Raw genomic sequence first — 17,654 nt, 5'->3', positions numbered from 1 at the left:
TCATTCAGAAGAGCTTGGCCTAACCATTCACATAGGAAAAACTAAGTGGATGAAGGAAACCTGACCTAACATCATTCATAAAGGAAAAACTAAGTGGATGAAGAAAGTCATTATCTAGACTACATGACAGAGTCAGATAGGGAATCTATAGTTTGTCTTCCAATATAGATATATCTAGGGGCAATTAGGTGGTGCAGTGGATAGAGTACGGGGCCTGGAGTCAGGAGGACCTGAGCTCAAATGCAGCCTTGGACCAGACACTTGATACTTGCCCCAGTGTGACCCTGGGCAAGTCACTCAACCCCTATTGCCTCACCCCCCCAAAAAGTTATATAGATATAGAGATAGATATGGATATATATGTATGTAGATATGTACATATATGTACATTAATACCTTGGATAGACACTGAAAACAGTCAGTGAGTACAGAAGAGTACAGGAGGAGGAGAGCAGACTGGATTGCATTTGGAAAATGGCAAAATTGTTTTAATGACCTCAAGCTTCTCCCTGAAAAAAAAAAAAAAGGTCCATCTTTTTTAGCACCAATATTCTTATTCTGATGTTCTATGGCTGTATCATGGCTGTATTATGTTTTATATGGCTATATGAAACAGTCTCCAAGATATGAATTCGGAAATCCCCCTGACGGCATGGGGTGAGGGTACAGTAGCCATGAGCAGGCTGTAGGACATTACAAATAAGGAATTAAACATAAGAAGGACAAAGGATGTCATCAAGAAACCCTATGATGAAAAAAGTTGAATTGCTCAGTGACAAATAACATAATCTGTGTTGGTATCTTCAAGATGTCAATAGAAAAGAATTATCCTCAATTACCATCTTTACTCAGTGATTCTCAGGCCTGTTTGCCCAACCCTACCCTCTCTCCTTATCTCCAATCTTGCCTCTCCAGTTGCCTATTAGGTATCTGAAACTGGACATCCTGTAGTCATCTTAAACTCAACATGTTCGGTCTACTACCTCCAGATGGCCCCCAGCCACTTCCCACCCTTGATCCTATGTAGATCTCCTTCTACCTCCCAGTCACTCCCATCAAGATAACCTTTCTCCCAGACCCCTCCTCCAGTCACCCCAAACTACTTGGCCACTCTTAGATCCCTCCCATAGTCTTTCTGTATATAAGGTCCACCTTGTCTCCATTAAAGGGCTCAGACTCTTTAAAATCTGGCCTGCTTGCATTAGCAATACAAATGCTCAGATTCCTTAAGAATCCAGCCAAGGACTCAGATTCTTATAATCTAGCCAGGGGCTGAAACTTGCTCAAGCCTGCTTGTCATTACGAGTCAATGTGGTGGATCTTTAATAAACCTTGTCTTTGACTGGGAAAAAAAAAAACAAAACCTCAACCTGTCCAAAACCAAACTCATTATCTTTTCCCCTAAACCTTTCCCTGCCCCTTCCAGGGCACTACCATCTTCCCAGTCATCCAGGCTCTTTGGTTTTGAGGTATCATCCTCAAATCCTCACTCTCTTATCCCCCATATCCATGCAGGTGCCAAGTCCTGCGGATTCTACCTTTGTAACATTTCTCATGTGTTCCCCCCTTCTCTCCTAATGCTTCCACCACCCAGAACTGGGCCCTCATCACATCACACCTGGATTATTTCAACAGCCTGCTGGTTGCTCTCCCTGCCTCAAGTCTCTCCCCACTCCAACCCATCTTCCACTCAAGCTGTCAAATTAATCTTCCTAAATTGCTAATCTGACCTTGCTACACCCTAATTCAATAAACTCCAGTGGCTCCTTATCAACACCAGAATTAATTATACAATCTTCCATTTGGTGTTTAAAGCCCTTCACAACCTGGTCCCTTCCTATATTTCTAGTCTCCTTATACCTTACATCTCCATGTACTCTAAGACTCAGTGCCACTGGGCTCCTTTGCTGTTCCTCCTAATCTCCTGAATCTGAGCATATTCTTGGGCCAAACCCCTGTGCCAGGAATTCTTTCTCTCCTCATCTCTACCTCCTGCTTTCTTTCAAATCTCATATAAAATCCCACCTTCTGAAAGAAGCTTTTCCTGGCCCTCCTTAATCTTAATGCCTTTTCTTCTTTGATTGTCTCCAATTTACCCTGTGCATGTATGGGTGTGTATGTATATATGTATGTATATATATGTATGGAGAGAGAATGAAACAGAGAGACAATGAGAGAGAGAATGAGAAAAAGAGAACGAAAGAAACAAAGAAAATGAGAAAGAGAATAAAAGAGAGAATGAGAGAATGAAACAAAAAGAGAGGATAAGAGAATGAGAGAGAGTTTGTACATAATTATTTACATGTTGTCTCCTCCATTAGACTGAACTCCCTGAGAGCAGGGCCTTTTTTTTTTTTTGTATCTCTAGTGATCTAGCACTATGTGCCTGACACATAGTACATGCTCAATAAATGCTTGTTGACTAAACTGTCTGCTCACTATAAGCTTATAGTCTGGTTGGGAAAGACAAGGACTGAGCACAGGAAATGGAGAACAAGAAGCATGTATGAAGTACCTACTAAGCACCAAGCACTATGCCAGGTACTGTAGACACAAAGACTGAAGCAGTCGCTACCCCCAAGGAGGGAATCATAACAGTGTTTTGTGCAGCAGGTGTCATGCTGAGGGCCCTTGAGTGCACACCTGACTTTCTTTAGAGTAAATCCCTGGCTCCGCAGATTTTTTCTTGTTACACCTGTCCTCAATTAAAGGAAATCTGGCTCATCAATTCGTTGTGCACCAGATGCAAAGGAGGCCAGTGTAGACACAGCTCCTGCTCTCAATTGGAAGTCTAGCTCACAGGTCTAAGACTTACAAAGGGGTTTCCTTATAACAATCCTGCAAAGAAAAGTGTGTAAAGATGTTATTTTCATTTCCATTTTACTGATGGGAAAATTGGCACTGGAAGAGGGAAGGTGACTTGCTCAGGGTCACACAACTAGTAAACGTCAGAGGGCAGAACTTGAACCCAGGTCTTTCTATTGAAAGAACATTGTTCTCTCCACCCTTTGAAACAACCTTCTCCTCCAGGAGCCTCCAGCTCAGATGAAGAGATCAGACTAAGAGCCGCTCCAATTCCCAGGGTCCTCTGCAGGCTTCTAAGCTCCATCATATCTACATTCCCATTGATTTTCACAACAAGCAAGACAGAGGAACATCGTCACTATAGATAGAATTGTCCATGCTGGCAGGGACCTAACCTTTGCCCCACCTCTGATGCTGGTGACTTTGGCAAGTCACTTAACCTTTATGGGACTCAGTTTCCTCCTCTGTAAAGTGAGGCTTTGTAGCCTAGGCCCTTGTGACTTACCATTGATCCTATAAACAAGAATCCAAACAAGAGTTCCTGTGACAACATCCCTGACAAGAGGTCTCTTGTTTCTGCTTGAGGATTTCCCATGACAGGAATCCACCTGTGTGGCCAGTTCCGTTGTTAGACAGCTCTGATGGTTAGGAATAACAGCCAGCAGCTAGATAGTGCTGTAAGATTTACAATCTATTTTACGGATGTTACCTCATTTAATCCTCACAACAGGAGATAGGTACTATTATTATCCCCATTTTACAGGAAACAGACATTGAGAAGACTTGCCCAGGGACACTCAGTCAGATGCAGGAACTGAAATCAGGTTCTTCCAACTTCAAGTTCAATCCTTTTTTTTTTTTTTTTTTTGGCAATCAGGGTTAAGTAACTTGCCCAGGGTCACACAGCTAGTAAGTGTCTGAGATCGAATTTTAACTCAGGTCCTTCAGACTCCACTGCACCACCTAATTGCCCCTTAAGTTCAATCTTCTTAACCACTGCTCCACTTTCCCCATCCCTTGTTATTGTTGTTTGTTCTTTCCTGACAACAGGAAGGTGATGCCATGACTTGCAAGTGAATTAAATTTAAGTAAGGGAGGGCTGTGCAAATTCACCAGCCTCACTTTCTCTTCTGGAGCCATCTGGGTCTCTAGGGATATAGGTCAGGATGGCTGGAGATGGCCCTCTTCCCCCTTATATGGATTAATCTGAACTCGGCCTCTCAGCAGTTTCCACTGACTGCTCCCAGCTTTGTCCTCTGGGGCCAGCAAGAACAAATTTAATCTCTCTTCCACATGACAGCCCTGTAGATAACACCCTACATTTCCAAAGACATTTTAAGGTTTGCAAAAGCTCTTCCCTCACAACAACCGAGTGAGACAGACAATATATTAGTATCATTATCCTCCATTTTGCATTTGAGGAAATTGAGGCCCACAGAGGTTAAAGGATTTACCCATCAGGTTCCTACAGCTCCCGAGTGTCAAAGCCAGTTCAAACCCAGGAATTACAGGATCATAGATGAATAAATAAAAGGAACTTCAGAGGTCAGAAATTCCAAACTCTTCATTTTGCAGATGAGGAAACAGGGGTCTACAGAATTGAATTGAATTGACCAAGGAGCCCACACAAGTGGATTTGAATCCAAGTCCTCGGACCCAATTCAGCACCTTTTCCACTGAACCACATTGTGTCCCCGTCTTCAGACTCCAATACTTTTTCTACTGGAGGCAGCGTGGTATAGTTGCTGGACTGCCAGACTTTGAGTAAAGAGACCTGGGTCAAATTCCCTTTTTAGGTGTGTGATCATGGACAAGTCACTCAACTGAGCTTTAACTTTCTCATCTGTGAAATGGGAATAATACTCGCACTATCCCTTCCTCCCAAATTGTTGTGAGTAAAGCATTTTGTTTTTTAAATAAGTGTTACTGATATCTTTGAGGGGTTTTTACATACTGAAATTTTCCCCAGCATTCCTCCTCATTCCCAAAGAGTAAATTCCATAAATATAGGATTTAACAAACTTAGATGTCTTAAAAATGCAAGCAATTACTACAGTATACTGCTTATTAAACCAAACTGCCTCTGTGATCAATGCAGATGACAACTGGTCATATCTCTTTTAGGGTTTGCAAAGCTTTGCCCTCAAAATAGAATTAATAAATAGAACCGCATGCTGTCGTGGAAAAGATTCTTATGCCTAGGTATCACAGGTATCACTATCTTCTTTTGGCTGTTGTGTTCAGTTGTGTCCAAGTCTTCATGACCCCATTTTGGGGTTTTCTTGGCAAAGATACTGGAGTGGTTTGCCATTTCCTTCCCCAACTCATTTTCCAGATGAGGAAACTGAGACAAACTGGGTGAAGTGATTTGCCCAGGGTCACATGGCTAGTTCTGAGGCTGGATTTGAATTCAGGTTTTCCTGCCTCCAGGCCTGGCCCTCTATGCCCTGCACCACCTAGCAGGTTCAGAGAACATTAAGGGACTTGCCTTTTTATAAGTGTATGGGGCAGAATTTGAACCCAAGTTTCTCCTGACTCCACAGTCTAACACTGTCACACTGCATGGCATGGTATAGATTCAAGGTAGTGGATTTAAAGGAATCTTTCAAATAGTCACACATCATCTGGTATTAGTCAGAAACCCTGAGGGTATGGAATCATTCAAGCTTCCACTATATCTCTGGAGGAGAGAGAGGGAAAGTTGAGAGAGAATTAAAAGAAAGCAGAGGGATTAAAATGGTCACAGGAGACCTCCCCTTGCCTCCCCCAGGTAGATGACAAGTAGATGTGTGGGTTATAGGCCTGTACCCCTTCTCCCAGCCCACTGCTGCCCTACCTGTCTTTTGGTGGTCTCAGCTGGTGGATGACAGGAAGATGCCAGTGGTACTGATGCTGCTTTCTGAATGTCCAAGTATACCACCGCCAAGTCAGAGCCCTGGGGCCGTTTCCACGCTGGGCAGGAGGGTACTACCCCAGAGCCACTCAGACCATCACCACCTTATCCTCTTCCACTCCCACCTCCTAAGGAATGCCTGCTCAAAATAGGCCAGGCTCAAGTTTAGGAGAAGCTCAATCCACTGGATTAGAAACTCCATCCACTGGATTAGAAACTCCTAGTGGACTCTCTTCTCTCCTGCTCTCCGGAGCATTTGGCTCACAGGGCTTGGCCTTAAGTGTCTGTGGCCAGGCTGGCCGAGCTACCCAGCTAGATCCCGACACTCCCAGTTCTACACGTCCTCGCACTGTTTTTTCCCCAGCCTGCCTCTCCTCCACCTAACTCCCCCAGAAGCTCACTTTCACGGAGCTCATGGACTGCAGCGCAGGGCCTGATGTGCTCCCTTCTTTAGGCCCTGCGCCTGATGAACTTACTAAGAGGTAGGAGATAACATCTGCAGTCTTAGATTCCCACATAGGTCACTAAAAGGAAGGCGCTCCCACCCCCAAAGCAGATGCTTAGGCTGCCGAGCCAGTCCTACCCGTCCTGCATTTAATGTCCCCTGGGGAACAAGATTCTGTCCCAAGAGGTGGATGTAGCTAGGTACAGAGGACAGAAGAGATAGTTGCCAGTTATGATTTGGGAGGGGTGGGAGCAACTGATCTGAGTAGGGAGATCCAGCTCCTGTCTTTATCTGATGGGGGTGACATGGGCCCCCACTTTCAAGACCCCACCTTCCCCTAGCCTGAGCCTTTAGAGGAATTGCCAGTCTGAGTCCTAAAGAAAAAAAACCCCAACCTTAATGTACTTTTTTGGTGGCCCTACCTAGAGTAGGGAAAAGGGAGCATCCGTTTATCTGGACCAGCTTTGGGCAGGGGTCATTCAGTTCCCTCAAGGCTCCTGGTCAGAACTGTTCCATTACTTTCCCAGGCCTTCCCCCAGGGAGTCCCCGGAGCCCTGGGACGCTGGAACTTCTAGTCCTTCTCTCATCCCCCACCAGAGGCGTTCCCTGCCCCTTCCCCTGGAGGCACCTGGGACAACTCTTCCTAAGCGCGCAGTTCTTGCTGTCTGTCTGTCTCTCTCTCTTTGGAGTCCAGCTTTGAGTTAGGTGAAACCGTGAGATGCTGGCTCGCTTCTCCACCCTCACAACCCTTCCCCCTCCAGCCCCTTCCCCCGCTCCCTGCTGCGTCCCGGGCTGCAGGTACTGGCCCTAGAGTAGTGCACACGGCGGTCCAGGGGCGGTCAAGGCGCTCTTTGCAGCCGGTACCCCTACATCTCACGTCCCCCACCCCACCCTACACACCCCTCCCCCCGCCCCGCGGGTCTTTGCACACGACGCGCCGGCGGCGGCAGAGGTTTCTCGAGCAGTAGCCCGTCGGAAATAAAGCACAGCAGGCGCGGGACGTGGGAGGCAGCTGTTGAGACGGGAAAAGCGTCCTGCGCGAACTGGCCCACTCGGGATCCGGCCCGGGGGGCCAAGGCACGCAAGCGCACGGCTAACTTCCCGAGTAGGGCTTCTAGGGGGCACGAGTGAGGCGCCGAGAGCGCATGGAGCCCACGGAGAAGCGGTACCTGTTGGACGTCAAAACTGGAGCCCGGTAAATCAGGAGCAGAAGCGCGCCTGGGGTGGAGGGGGTGGGGGAGAAGACGCGCTCCCCCCACCTCTCCTCCGGCTGCATCTCATCCTGCCTGTCCCGCCTCTTGCACCTCAGCTGACCTACAGCCACGGTTTTTCAGCTGGTGTCGGGTGTCACTGGTTAGGGGAGGTCTGCGCTGCACCATCCGCACGCACCCCCTGTTTTGTCCCATGGGGTAGGCGCAGGCCGCTCACTAAGAGACAAAGTGACAAAAACTTCCAGAGGCAGCTGGGAAGGGCGTGCGGGGCAAGTTCGGGAAGGGGTTGGGGTAGGGGGGAGAGGAGAGAGAAGGAGAGAGAGAGAGAGAGGAGTGGGGGAAGACAGGATGTAGATGCTACACCCTCTCTTTCACTCCCCCACCTAAGGATGAGGAGGAGGTGGTAGGAGCCCCACCCCCCCATCTGCACTCTGGTCTCCCCGCTTCAGTGCTTCTGTCTGCGCTCTGCCTTCAAGTCACCAGATGTATGGGGCGGGGTGGGCGTGGGGGAAGAAGGCTGGGGGAGAACCATTTTAATCTGTGGGCCCTTTCCCTTTCCGGTGAGGGGAGTAGGTGGGAGATTGCAGCAGTGGCCTCGTCCCCTGAGGGCTCTTTCTCTTGGTGCAGAACCCTGGGGAGGAAGGGCACCATACTCAGCTACAGCCACCCCAACGGAGGAAGCTCAGCCTGCTTCTTCTCCTGCCTGCCTTCCTCAGGCACAATCATAGAATCCCAGAACCCTAAATGTCAGTCCTTGACTGACCCTTAAAAATGCAGAATGTCAAAGTCTGAAAAGATTTTAGAAACCATCTAACATATTCTCTCTCTCTCTCTCTCTCTCTCTCTGTGAGTGTGTGTGTGTGTCTCTCTCTCCATCTCTCTTTGTCTGTTTCCCTCTCTCTCTCTCTCTCTCTCTCTCTCTCATTTTACAAAGGAGTAAACTGAGGGCCAAGACAGGGGACAGGACTTGGTTCCACAGGATTATCTAGATGGTGATAGATAGCATAATAGAGACCTGGATTCTGTTTCTTTCCTCTCTTTGCCTTCAGTTCCTTCTTTGATCAATCCTTCCAGCACTGCCAGTTTGTGACCTCTCCTCCCCAACATGCTGCTACCCTTATACATGTTGTCTCCCCACTCCACTTAGGATGTGAGCCCTTTAAAAATGGAGACTGTTTCCACTTTACCTCGTGCATCCCAGTAATCACATAGTAAGAACTTTAACAATTGTTCATTCATTCATCCATTCATCTCAAGCATTCCAATCCTTAGGGATGGAATAGGATGGGGCCCTTATTCTCTCCCCAGGTCATACTCTGGAGCTCCTTGGCAGAATGGGGCCAGCTCAACTCCCTTGCCTGAGCCTGGTCTGGATCTACAGGCTATTGGACTTGACTCCCAGAGCAATCAGCACTGCCATGCTCAGCAGGGCCTCAGTGACCCTTATGACTGCCAGAAGGAAAGGGCCAGGCGACAACTGTATGTAGCATCCATCATCTGCTTTGTCTTCATAATCGGAGAAGTTGTGGGTAAGGAACAAAGTGGGCTTCTTGGGCAGGTTCAGCCATCTGTGCTGATGGAAGAAAGCAGTGGGGAGGGGGGGAATAACCCTAATAGGTAGATACTGGATTTCACTGGAACCCCGTGTTAGCCAGCTAGGAAAGGGGTTGTATGATAACAAGCCACATTCTTAAGTAGCAGGAAGGGAGGAACGACCAAAGGTTCTAGGCTTAAGGCCCAACTAAGGGTCGCCTCGACCCCCATTCCTCTGGTCCTGCAGGGGGTTACCTGGCCCACAGCTTGGCCGTCATGACAGATGCAGCTCACCTGCTTACTGACTTTGCCAGCATGCTCATCAGCCTCTTCTCTCTCTGGATGTCCTCCCGACCGGCAACCAAGACCATGAGCTTTGGCTGGCATCGAGCAGGTGAGGGAACATTGAGTTGGGGCTTTAGCATTGGTTAGCCTATCCACCCCACCCCAGGGCACTGTCTGTGGGCAGAATTTTGTGCTGACCCAGGGGGGTAGGAATGGGACCCAGAGGAAGGAAGGAATCATAGAAGCATAGAACAGTATAGTTAGAATAAGGAGCCTTAGAATATAGAATCAGAGCTAGGAGAGGTCTTAGAACAGAGAAGGTCAGAGCTGGAATTCACCTTAGAAGAGAGAATGTTAGAGCTGAAGCATAGTAAAGGGGAATGAATCACCCATAGTCAAATAGCAGACTTGACCTTTACCCTCAGGGAGTCTCATCTGACAAGGAAGATGAACTCCCCTGCCAGGAGACATAGTGACCTACAAGATCAAATGAATCTAAGATTAACTATGTTTCTGCATATCTGAGGGGAAGTAGCAAGGTGGACTGCCTCAGAGACTTATTAACGTGTCTTGGATTTGGCCCCTTAGGGATCTACTGAGTCCCTTCCGCCCCAGCTATTCCTTCCTTGTTGGGTACGTTAATTCACCAGCTCCCACAGCAGATGTAACAAAGTGTCAGTTTTCCCACCTGTAAAATGATGGAACTGGACAAGAAGATAGTCAAGAACCCTTGTTCTAATGTTCTGTGTTCTGATGTTCTCTGCATTCATGTTCTAGCATTCGAGATTCTGAATCCTTTCAGTTTTGAGATTCTGTGTTCTAATCTCAGATGACCATTTAATTTTAATAAGTTTTATAATCCCTCCTGTCACTAACAATTTTATGAATCATTTGTAAGCAGTGAAAGGTGATAAGGGGCTCATTTCTGGTGCTTAGTCTTGGCCAATGGGCCCCATTTTAAAGTGTCTTCACTCTGTTTTAAAGGACCCCATTCCTTACCCCCAACAGTCACTCTGTGGAATTGTTCATTAATTGTTAGTGTTTGGGATGGGGTTTGCTTCTCAGAGATCTTGGGAGCTCTGCTGTCAGTGCTGTCCATCTGGGTGGTAACTGGGGTCCTCGTATACCTGGCCGTGCAGCGTCTGGTCTCTGGAGACTATGAGATTGAAGGTGGGGCTATGCTGATCACTTCAGGCTGTGCTGTAGCAGTGAATATCATGTAAGTCTAGGGGCTGCCACTCTACCACCCTCCCCATCCAATCAATTCATCAGTCACGGATACCTGCTTCCCTGGGAGGGACAATGGAAGGGGGAATTTGATCACATATTGAAGAGACAAATTCCTCCCACTTTATGTGTGCTGGAGCTTTCTAGGAAAAAAAATGGGCCAGGCTTTATCTGTGAACTTTGGACTTTCCATCCTGGAGTGACCCTCTGCATCTGGCTGGGAACCTTCCCATTCCTGGGATTCATTCCTTTCTTATAGACCCCAGTTCATAACCTGGGGCCACTGCACAGGTCCACTCTTTGTTAAAGTGCAGGGGATACATTTCAGGTAGGACTTACCTTCTCTCGGTCCATTCTTATACTTCTAGCCAGCAGCCCTTTCCCAAAGGCCTACCTGGAGCACTTGGCATGAAGCCAGACAGCTAGTGATCTTAGCCAGCTCTGGGGAGAGAAAGTATGCTATCTGGGGATATGGTGTGTTATGATGGGAAAAGCCCTGGATCTGAAGGCAGAGGACTGGACTTGAATCCTACCTCTGCCACTCATACCTGTGTAACTTTGGGCATGTCGTTCCAGGTCCGTGAGCCTCAGTTTCCTCAACTGTAAAATGAGGTGGTTGGATTAGGTAGTCTTTGAGACTCCTCCCAGTTCTAGATCTAGTCTGTTTTTTAGGTTATGGGGCAAGAATTGATTTTTCTTAATGTCTGAATATGTTTAAGTCCCTGAAGTCGGGAGGCCCTGAGTTCAAATCCAGTCTCATACTTACTAGTTGTGTGACCCTGGACAAGTCACTTAACCCTAATTGCCTCAAAAAAAAAAAAAGGAATCTACTCCCAAATTTTCATAATAGCTCACATTTATATGGAGCTTTAAGGTTTAAAAAGCTCTTTACATGTACCTTACTTGCTCTGAACTGGGTTGCATAAAGCTGGTCTCATTTCTTCAACAAACATTAATTAATACCTGCCGTACTGAGGGAGAAAACACTGCTTCCATAAGGAATGATCCTTGCCTTCCCCCAGTTGGTAGAAAGCAGAAAGAAATAGAGACCAAGAGTCAGGAGACCTGGGTTCCAGATGTAGCTCTGCCACTAACTCAACTGTGATGTTGCTTAAATAATTTCACCCAATCTTGCCTCAGTTTCCTCCTCCATAAAATGAGCTGATTGGTCTCTAAGGCTTCTTCCAGCTGGATGGCCTACAAGTGCGGCCCTTTGACTGAATCCAAACTTCACACAACAAATCCCCTTAATAAAAGGATTTGTTCTGTAAAACTTGGACTCAGTCAAAAGGCCGTACTGGAGGACCTAGAGAAGCCACATGTGGCCTCAAGGCCGGAGGTTCCCTATCCTTGGGGGATAGAGGGCTAGCTTTGGAGTTAGGAAGACTGAATTCAAACCCTGCCTCAGAAGCTTACTCAGCTGTATGACCTGGGGTAAGTAAATGGAAATAAAAATCTTTCCCAGCTCCCAGGGTTGTTTCAAATGGAATGAGATAATCATGGAAAGTGCTTTGCAAACCTTAAAGCTCTAGATAAATACTAGGTATTTATTATTACTCCAGCTCTAAGGTTTAACGATTCAAATCGGTATTGATTAGGTATCCACACTGTGCTAGGTGCTAGAAATTAAAGAGGAAAAAATAGAATAGTCCCTGCCCTGAGACAGGGTCTGATTCTCTGTGTGTGTCTCTGTCTTTGTCTCTCCCTCTTCCTCTCCATCTCCATCTTCCTCTATTCTCTTCCCCTCTCTCTCCTGTTCTTTACCCCCTTCTCCTCAATCCCTTCTCCCTTCTCCCCTTCTCTTCTTTCTCTCTTCCTTCTTTTCCTCACTCCCTTCCCCTTCTCTTTCTCTATTGTTTTTTAAATAAATACATTTTGCTAATTCCTAACCAGTATCCAAACACCACACCCTCGTCACATCCCCCAATAAAGCACATTCCCTCCAAAGAGTTAAGCAGTACATCCTCATTGCAACTGCTAGTATGTGTTACTTTTCACTTTTATGGTTTACTGATTGTCAACAGAGAGGAAGTTAATGTGCCCTTTAACTTTAATGATTATTATGCCAACACTGCTCTTTGTAGTTGACCTGAGTTCAGCTATGTTTCAAAGCTGTATTTATTGACGTTGTTGGAGCCATTGTATATACTGTCTTCTGTCTCTATCTTCCCTCTGCATCACTTCATACAAGTCTTCCTATGTTTTTCTGAATTCCTCATAGTCATCATTATGACGTAATTATATTCTCAACAACCATTATCTAACACAATCTGTTCCAACTGTTTCCCAATTGTTAGAACTGTATTTTGTTGGTAGTTTTTTTGTTATCCCAAATAATGCTTCTCTTGGTCATTACCTCCTTGGGGGTGGGTGGCAGGGTGGGGGATGGAATCTAGTCCCAGAAAAGGAATTTCTGGATCAAAGAATATGAACAATTCAGTAATTTTCCTTGTATAATTTCATATTGTTTTCTGGGATGCTTAAATCAATTCACAGTTCTGTCGATAGAAAACAAGCATGGACATCTTCCCTCTGCCCCTTCAACATCTAATTTTCCCATTTTGTTTATTCTGGTTAGATTCTAGAATTCTTTTTCTTCTAGGATTCCCTGAAAGTGAAATTCCTGGTGGTAGAGCAAAGAATTGTGGGGGCAGTGAACCTGATACTTTCTTTGTGCTACCAACCTATTAAATTGGTTCTCCAGATTTAGTCTGATACGAGCTGTGCTGAGAATAATCAGTTAATTGGACTTTGAGCCATGACCCCCTAAAGCTCCCACCCTACCTTTCCCAAAGGTTCCTGCAGAGTTTAGAGGGTCATAAGACAATTCTGAAGACAGACAGGCTAATGCTGGTGCTCGGGACTCTGTCTGATTCTCTCTTCTCTTTGCTAGAATGGGGTTTACTCTTCACCAGTCTGACCACAGCCATGGTCATAGCCATGGACACAGTCATGGGACCAGTCCGAGGCAGGAGGAGCAGAACCCCAGTGTCCGAGCAGCCTTTATCCATGTGGTTGGGGATCTATTGCAGAGCCTGGGTGTCCTAGTGGCCGCCTATGTCCTCTACTATAAGGTAACGGGATTATTAGCTCAAGGTGGGAATGGATGCCTTGTCTGAGTTGAATGTAGAAGATGTGGGTTCAAACTTCAGTTCTACCACTTAACTAGCTGTCAGTCTAACCAAGCTCCTTAACCTCTCTGGACTTACTTTCCTCTTCTGTAAAATATGGACAACAATAACTACCCTGTCTTCCTCTTAGGGATGTGGGCAGGCCAGGCTAACTGAAATCATAGGCAGGGTAGCCCTTTGAAGAGCTGTCTTTGTGGGAGATTCTTCAGCAGTAAGACTTTGAGAAGAGCTGATGGGTGGGTCTCCCAATACAATGCCATTTCTCAGCTCCAGAAGCTTAGAGCTAGGGGGCAGCTAGGTGGTGCAGTGGATAGAGCACCAGCCTTGGAGTCAGGAGGACCTGAGTTCAAATCCAGCCTCAGATACATAACACTAGCTGTGTGACCCTGGGCAAGTCATTTAACCCTACTGCCTAGCCAAGAAAAAAAAATGAAAAACCAAAAAAGCCCTAGAAACTTAGAGCTAAGACCCTGCCCTGAGGGAGGCCACTGACTTCTGGAAAGGAGTGAAGTGGCGCAGAATAGGCAGAGCCAACATAGGAAATGCCCATGATGGGCATGCCGTACACAGAGAGAGGGAAGTGACTTGCTGAAGGTCAGATAATTTTCTTTCTTTTTTTATAATTAATTAATTTTTAGTTTTCAACATTCACTTCCATAACATTTTGAGTTTTAAATTTTCTCCCCCTCCCACTCCTCCCCCACAAGACAGTGTGCAATCTGATATAAGCTCTACTTATACATTCATATTAATCATATTTTCCCATTAGTCATGATGTAAAGAACAATTAGAACCAATGGGAGAAACCACGAGAATGAAGCAGTAAAACAAAACAACAAAGGAAAAGGAGAGCAAATAATATGCTTCCATCTGCATTCAGACTCCATAGTTCTTTCTCTGGATGTGGATAGCATTTTTCATCATGAGTCTTTTGGAGTTGTCTTAGATTCTTGCATTGCTGTGAAGAGCCAAGTCTATCAAAGTCAGTCATTGCACATTGTGGTTGTTACTGTGTACAACGATCTCCTGGTAAAATGCTTTGCAAAATTTAAAGTGCTCTATAAATGGTAATTACTATGAATAATTTCTCTCCATTTGTTTTCCAAGAGCATTTTTTTGTTGGTCAGTTGTTTTCAGTCATGTCTGACTCTTCATAACCCTATTTGCAGTTTTCTTGGCAAAGATGCTGGGGTGATTTGCCATTTCCTTCTGCAGTTCATTCTGCAGATGAGGAAACTGAGGCAAACACAGTTAAGTGACTTGTCCAAGGTCACACAGCTAATAAGTGTCTGAAGTCAGATTTGAACTCAAGAAGATAAAGTCTTCCTCACTCCAGGCCTGGTATTCTATTCAGTGCACCACCTAGCTGCTCCGACAGAACTTTAGATCTCCTTTTTATCCCATGACTCTCTACCTTTTATTATCCTCACCTATGAATAGGTCATATTCTCTGTTATCCAGTAGAAGATAAGCTTCTTGAGGGCAGGGACTATTTCCCCAGTGCTCAGCACAGTGCCTCACACATAGTAAGAACTGAACATTTGTTAAGCTGAATTGAGAAAAGCAGGGCCCAGAGAGGGCAGAAATGACCTGTCCAAGGTCCACACAGTTAGTAAATAGTACAGCCCTGGTTTGAACCCAGGTTTCCTAACTCCTAATCCAGAGATCTTTTCTCTCTCTCCTTTTGTTCCTGACATTCTGTGTCAACTACCTTTTTTTCCCTTACAGTCATCTCCTCAGGGTATATGGCCCAAAATAGAGGCAGTGTGGTATAGTGGATAGGTCTGCAGTTCACACTATCTCAGACCCAATAAATAAGTCATAGGAAATTGCTTGAAAAATAGCAATCAGTTGGTTCAACAAGCAGTTTTTAAGGTTTGCTATGTGCCAGGCACTGTCTGAGGTGCTGGTGATAGACAAAAATGAAACAGCCCCTACTCTCAAGAAGCTTGTTCTATAGGAGGGAGACAACATATGAAGTGCCTCTATACATATGCATATAACAAATCTATATGGAAACATATGCAATATATATTATATATGTATATATGTGTGTGTGTCTGTGTATAAAGTGTGTGTATGTATGTATGTATGATGAATTAATGGGGGTAGGAGAGTGGAGAGGGCCTAGCAGCTGTAGGGGATTAGGAAGGCTTCATGTAGAAGGTAAATGACTTGTCCAGGGTGACATAGCTCATCCAAAAATGGCAGAGATGAAATTTGAACGCTCGTCTCACTAATCCCAACGTTCTTGTCTCCTCCACCACATGGCCTCTCTTTAGGCATACATACTCCGAGGAAGTGATCTCAAGGAAACAAAGGCATATTGGGTACTGTTGGGTTCATGAACAATGTGGGGGAAGGGACAGAGCCCTGAGTTAGGAATCAGGGGACCCAGGTTCAAGTCCTACCCACCAGTACTCCCTGATACTAATGATGTCCTGGATTCTTCAGATATTCCTAAAGATGTGCCCCAGAGTAGGAAAAGGTGTAAATGGCTCCATATTTACTGTTATATGTGAATCCCAGAGCTTGTTATTTATTTATCCTAGTTGTTGTTATTATTATTATTATTATATATTATCATTAGTTATTTATCCTAGTTCACTCTGGTCCTGGCCTGACCAATACTGACTGATTCCATCTGCTTATTCATTCATTCACTCACTCATTCATTTATTCACTCATTTGTTTATTTATTTATTTGCTGGTTCAGTGGGGAGGGCCAGTGTTTGGGAATCAAGGTTGGGAATGGGCCCTTCATAGAACTCTGGAATCTCAGGCTTGAGAGGGACCCCAGAGATCACCATCCTAGGTCAACCCACATCAGAGCAAGACTTCCCCCCTTTTCTAACGTAACAGACAAGTGATCTCCCAGCCTCTTCCTCCATCGATAGTTCCTGAGGCAGTCCCTTCCATTTGGGGGCAGATCAAATTGATAGAAAATTTACCCTTGATCAGAAGTTGAAATCTGTCTCCCTGGAGCATCCCACACACCCCCTCCCCTGGGTGGCAGCTGCTATGGTAAAAAGAATGTTGATCCTGGGGTTAGGAGACCTGGGTTCAAAACCTAGTTTGGACAGGAGACTTTGGTTCAGATTCTACTTTGGGCAGTTATTAGCTTGTGACTGTGGACAATTCACTTGATTTCTCTGAATTTTAATGTCCCTACCCTAATAGAAACATGGGTTTAGAGCTAAAAGGGACTCAGAGGCCATCTGATAGATAAAAAAAACTGAGACCCAGAAAAACTAAATGACTTGATTATATTTGTTTTAAAATATTCCACACAATGCCTGGCACATAGTAGGTGCTAGACAAATGCTTATGTTCTTCCCTCCTCTTTCCCCTTGTCCATGGTCACATAAGTAGGAAATAGCAAAAACCATATGTTGAAGCCATGTTTTCTGACTCTGGGTTCTTCTGCTTGTCTGACACTAGATCATTCTCTCTGTCATACCCAATAAATGTGGAATATGCTCTTTCCTGGGGCCCCTTGTCTTTTCTCTCTGTGTACTCTTGGTGATTATATCAGCACTTTGAGTTCAATGATTATCTCTTATGTAAATGATTTCTAGATCTATTTATCCAGCCCTAAGCTCTGGTCCTTCATCACTAACTACTTGGAGGGTATTTTCACACTCACAACATTTAAAATAGAACTCATTATCTCTTCTGTTCCCCCAAACCCATCCCTTTTTCAATTTTCCCACCCTCCTGCCAGTAGTTACCCAGGTCCATAGCCATGGAATCATCTTCCCTCTCAGTCAACCCACATAACTAATCAATTGCCAAATCTTGACATTTCTGCCTCTTCAGCATGTCTCAGATAAGTCACCTACTCTCAACTCACACTGCTTCCACCTGGTGCAAGCCCATAATGATGATGATGATGATGATAATTTATAACATTTATATAGTACCTACTATGCGCCAGGCACTGTGCTAAGCACTTTACAATTACTATCTCATTTGTTCCTCACAACCACTCTGGGAAGTAGTATTGTTGTAGTTGTTTAGTCATTTCTAGTCATGTCTGACTCTTCATGGTCACGTTTGTTGTTTTCTTTCTTTCTTTCTTTCTTTCTTTCTTTCTTTCTTTCTTTCTTTCTTTCTTTCTTTCT

General features: G+C 45.3%; 1 protein-coding gene across 1 annotated transcript in view; it reads left to right on the top strand.

Annotated features, from left to right (window-relative positions):
• The first annotated feature begins 7,103 nt into the window (after positions 1-7,103).
• Positions 7,104-17,654, top strand: part of SLC30A2 (solute carrier family 30 member 2) — a 15,557-nt gene continuing 5,006 nt past the window's right edge. Inside the window, exons 1-5 of the mRNA XM_027864967.1 lie at positions 7,104-7,338; positions 8,663-8,883; positions 9,135-9,281; positions 10,238-10,391; positions 13,293-13,473. Coding sequence (XP_027720768.1) covers positions 7,289-7,338; positions 8,663-8,883; positions 9,135-9,281; positions 10,238-10,391; positions 13,293-13,473 — 753 coding nt within the window. The 5' untranslated portion in view covers positions 7,104-7,288. The remainder of the gene's footprint in view (positions 7,339-8,662; positions 8,884-9,134; positions 9,282-10,237; positions 10,392-13,292; positions 13,474-17,654) is intronic.

This window comes from Vombatus ursinus, unplaced genomic scaffold (genome assembly GCF_900497805.2).
Source record: "Vombatus ursinus unplaced genomic scaffold, bare-nosed wombat genome assembly UNPS02014777.1, whole genome shotgun sequence".
Lineage (NCBI taxonomy): Eukaryota > Metazoa > Chordata > Mammalia > Diprotodontia > Vombatidae > Vombatus > Vombatus ursinus.
This window is presented reverse-complemented; position numbering and strand designations above follow the sequence as displayed.